General features: G+C 66.8%; 1 protein-coding gene across 1 annotated transcript in view; it reads right to left on the bottom strand.

Moving 5' to 3' along the window:
* The window catches only part of XAB2 (XPA binding protein 2), a gene marked incomplete at both ends in the record, with an annotated part of 5500 nt that extends 1267 nt beyond the window's left edge, over positions 1-4233 (bottom strand). The window contains 4 exons of the mRNA XM_027707909.1: positions 109-231; positions 662-852; positions 1532-1694; positions 4105-4233. Coding sequence (XP_027563710.1) covers positions 109-231; positions 662-852; positions 1532-1694; positions 4105-4233 — 606 coding nt within the window. The remainder of the gene's footprint in view (positions 1-108; positions 232-661; positions 853-1531; positions 1695-4104) is intronic.
* Between the last annotated feature and the right edge of the window lie 22 nt (positions 4234-4255).

Raw genomic sequence — 4255 nt, 5'->3', positions numbered from 1 at the left:
CCCCCCCCGTGCCCCCTCACCCGGGGGTCGCAGATCTGGGAGCAGTAGGTGTAGATGTGACCCTGTATGCCCCTGTGCCCCCCAGGTGCCCCCCCCGTGCCCCCTCACCCGGGGGTCGCAGATCTGGGAGCAGTAGGTGTAGATGGCCCGGGCCCGATCCACCTCGCCCAGCTTGCACTCCATGTCGGCGAAGCGCAGGCACAGCTCCCGCGCCGCGTCGTCCCCCAGCACCTGGGGGGCACAGCACACCCACCTGGCACCACCTGGCACCACCTGGCACCACCTGGGACCACCTGGCACCACCTGGCACTGCCTGGGCCCACCTGCCCCCCCTGGACCTGCCAGGGCCCCCCCAGCGCGGCACCCACGTGGTGTCAACAGATCCCTGTGCCTCTGCACCTACCTCAGCCCCCTCGGGTGCCCCCAACCACCCCTGGTGCCCCTTGTCACCCCCAGGTGCCCCTTGTCACCCCCAACCCCCCGAGGTGCCCCCCCTTCCCCCCAGTGCCCCTTTGTCACCCCCAGATGCTCCTCGTCACCCTCCAGCCCCCTTGAGATGCCCCCACCGCCCCCGGTGCCCCTTTGCCAACTGCCGGTGCCCCTTTGTCACCCCCCAGCCTCCCCATATGACCCCCCCAGGTGCCCCCAGCCCCGTGCCCACCTCGATGGCTCGCTGGTAGATGGGCCGGGTGTGGGTGACCCCGAAGAGCTCGGCCGCCCGGCGGATGTAGATGTGGAACATGTCCCGCTGCTGCTCGGGGGGCACGGCCCGGGTGCCCCTGTCGTACACGCCCATGGCCCGGCGTGCCAACCCGAACTGCTCCTCCAGCCGCGCGTACAGCAGGTAGATGGCTGGGGGGGGCACCGGCCGTGACTGCCCGGCACACCTGGAGCCCACCTGGGCACACCTGGCACCCACCTGGGCACGCACCCAGGCACCCCAGCACGGCTGGGGGGGCACCATCGCTGCCCACCTGGGCACACCTGGGCACACCTGGAGCCCACCTGGCACCCCAGCATGGCTGGGGGGGCACCGTCGCTGCCCACCTGGGCACACCTGGCACCCCCCTGGCAGTGCCCACACCTGGGTGTCTGCCCAGCACCCCCCTAGACACCCCGACATGGCTGGGGGGGTACCTGTTGCTGCCCACCTGGGCACACAGCTGGACACCCCGCTGGGCACTGCCCAGCACCCACCTGGGCACACCTGTCAGGGCACACCTGGTGCACACCTGGGCACAGCTGTCAGGGTACACCTGGTGCACACCTGTCAGTGCACACCTGGGCACCCACTCGGGCCCCCAATGTGGCCGAGGGGGCACAGCTGTCACCCCCAGCCCCCCCATGCCTGGATGGGTACCCGGCCTGGCACCCCCTGACCCCTCCGTCCCCCCATGCCCTGAGGGGCACCAGCCCTGACAACCCCCACAGCCCCCCCATGCTCGGCCAGGCACCCCCCACCCCGACCCTGCTGTGCCCCCTGAGCCCCCCGTGCCCCCCCGTGCCCCCTGTGCCCTCCGAGCCCCCTTACTCTTGGCGTGCTGGGGGGGGCACCCGTCCAGTGCCTGCTCGAACAGGTCCCGCGCCCGCTCCAGCTTCCGGCCCCCGTAACGCGCCACGAACTTGGACAGGTACGTGAGCCACAGGTCACCCACGTGCGGCCACCGGAACAGGGCGATGCCACGTTCATATGCCTGGGGACACACGGGGACAGGGACACAGGGACAGGGACATGAGCCACAGGTCACCCACGATGCCACGCTCGTACGCCTGGGGACACACGGGGACAGTGTCACCACGGGGACAGGGACACACAGGGACAGGGACAAGGACACCACAGGGACAGGGACACAGGGACAGGTACGTGAGCCACAGGTCACCCACTGTGACCACCAGAACAGGGCAATGCCACGCTCGTACGCCTGGGGACACACGGGGACAGTGACATCACGGGGACAGGGACACACAGGGACAGGGATGTGAGCCACAGGTCACCCACGATGCCACGCTTGTACGCCTGGGGACACAGGGGGACAGGGACAAAGGGACAGGGACACAGGGACAGGGACACACAGGGACAGGGACACACAGGGACAGGGACGTGAGCCACAGGTCACCCACTGCGACCACGGGAAGAGGGCAATGCCACGCTCGTACGCCTGGGGACACACGGGGACAGTGTCACCACGGGGACAGGGACACAGGGACAGGGACACAGGGACAGGGACATGAGCCACAGGTCACCCACGATGCCACGCTCGTACGCCTGGGGACACAGGCACAGTGTGGCCACAAGGACACAGATGGTGTCACTGCTGGGACAGGAATGGTGTCACCGCTGGGACAAAGACACAGGGACAGTGTCACCACCAGGGACAGGGACAGTGACAGCACTGGGACAGAAACACACAGACAGTGTCACCATGAGGCCTTTGGGGACAGGGATAACATCACTACAGGGACACAGGGACAGGGACACGAGCCACAGATCACCCATTGCGGCCACCAAAACAGGGGGATGCCACACTCACAGATCTGGGGACACGGGGACAGGGACGCTGTCACCACCAGGACAGGGACAGTGTCACCAACAGGGATGTGAAAACAAGAACAGTATCACCGCTGGAACAAGGACAGCGTCACCACAGGGACAGTGTCACCACTGGGACAAGGACAGTGTCACCACAGGGACAGTGTCACCACTGGAACAAGGACAGTGTCACCAACAGGGATGTGGTCACAGGTACACCGTCACCACAGGGACAGCGTCACCAGTGGGACAGGGCAATGCCACATTCCTGTGCCTGAGGGGACAGAGGGACGTAGGGACACAGACACGGCACAGGGTCACCCCCGGGTGCTGCCCTGACACCGTGTCACTGCCTGGCACCACTGTCACCACCATTGCCACCCTGACACCGTGTCACTGCCTGGCACCACTGTCACCATCTGGCATCATCTGTCCCTGACACTGACATTGTCCCCCTGACACTACTGTCACCCCTGTCACCACCCTGACACCACCCTGTCACTACCCTGCTGTCCCTGGCAGCACCCTGACAACACTGTCACCACCCTGTCACCGCTGTCACCACCCTGCCACCGCCACTGCCACCCCAAAACAGATGTCCCTGCTCTGTCACCACTGTCATCACCCTGCCACCACCACTGCCACCCCAATACTGATGTCCCCATCCTGTCACCGCTGTCACCACCCTGCCACTGCCACTACCACAGATGTCCCTGCCCTGTCACTGCTGTCACCACTCTGCCACCACTGTCACCACCCTGTCACTGCTGCCACTGCCCTGACACTGCCCTGTCACTGCTGTCAGAGCCCTGTCACTGCCACCATCCTCCTGACACCGCTGTCACCACCCCTGCCATCCCCCCCACATCACCCTGCCACCACTGTCACCCTGCCACCACTGTCACCCTGATCCCTGGCACAACTGCTGTCACTGCTGCCACCCCCTGTCACCGCTGCCACCCCCTGTCACCCCCCCCCGTCGCCAGGAGCCCCGGGGCCACCCCAGGGTGTCGTGCCCGTGGTGTCCCCACAGCCCTCCCTGGACACAGGGTCACCACCCTGTCCCCAACCCCCACCCTGGGGTGTCCCATCCAACTCCTCCAGCCACGGGGTGTCCCCTGTCACCTTGACAGTGTCCCCAAGTGTCCCCAGCATCCCCTGTCACCTCAAAGCTGTCTCCAAAGTGGCCGCGCTCCTCCAGCCGGGGGGTGTCCCCAGTCCCCTCTGCCTGTCCCCAGCTGTTCCCCCGAGGTGCCCTCAGCATCCCCAACTCTGAGCTGTCCCTGGGTGTCCCCAGGTGTCCCCTGTCACCTTGAAGCTGTCCCCAAAGCGCCCGTGCTCCTCCAGCCACAGGGTGTTCCCAGCCCCCCCTGTCCCCAGGCTGTCCCCAGCTGTCCCCAGGCTGTCCCCAGATGTCCCCTATGTCCCCTGTCACCTTGAAGCTGTCCCCAAGGTGCCCGTGCTCCTCCAGACACGGGGTGTTCCCAGCCCCCCTGTCCCCAGACTGTCCCCAGACTGTCCCCAGACTGTCCCCAGGCTGTCCCCAGGCTGTCCCCAGGTGTCCCCCATGTCACCTTGAAGCTGTCCTCGAAGCGGCCGTGCTCCTCGAGCAGCAGGGCGTAGTTGATGACGATCTGGGGGGTGGCGATGCGCAGGTCCAGGATGCGCTCGTACACTGCCCGCGTCGACTGCGGGCACACGGGGGGTCAGGGGGGCACGGGGGGG

This window comes from Neopelma chrysocephalum, unplaced genomic scaffold, assembly GCF_003984885.1.
Source record: "Neopelma chrysocephalum unplaced genomic scaffold, ASM398488v2 Primary Assembly neopelma1_94996, whole genome shotgun sequence".
In the NCBI taxonomy this organism is placed as follows: domain Eukaryota; kingdom Metazoa; phylum Chordata; class Aves; order Passeriformes; family Pipridae; genus Neopelma; species Neopelma chrysocephalum.
This window is presented reverse-complemented; position numbering and strand designations above follow the sequence as displayed.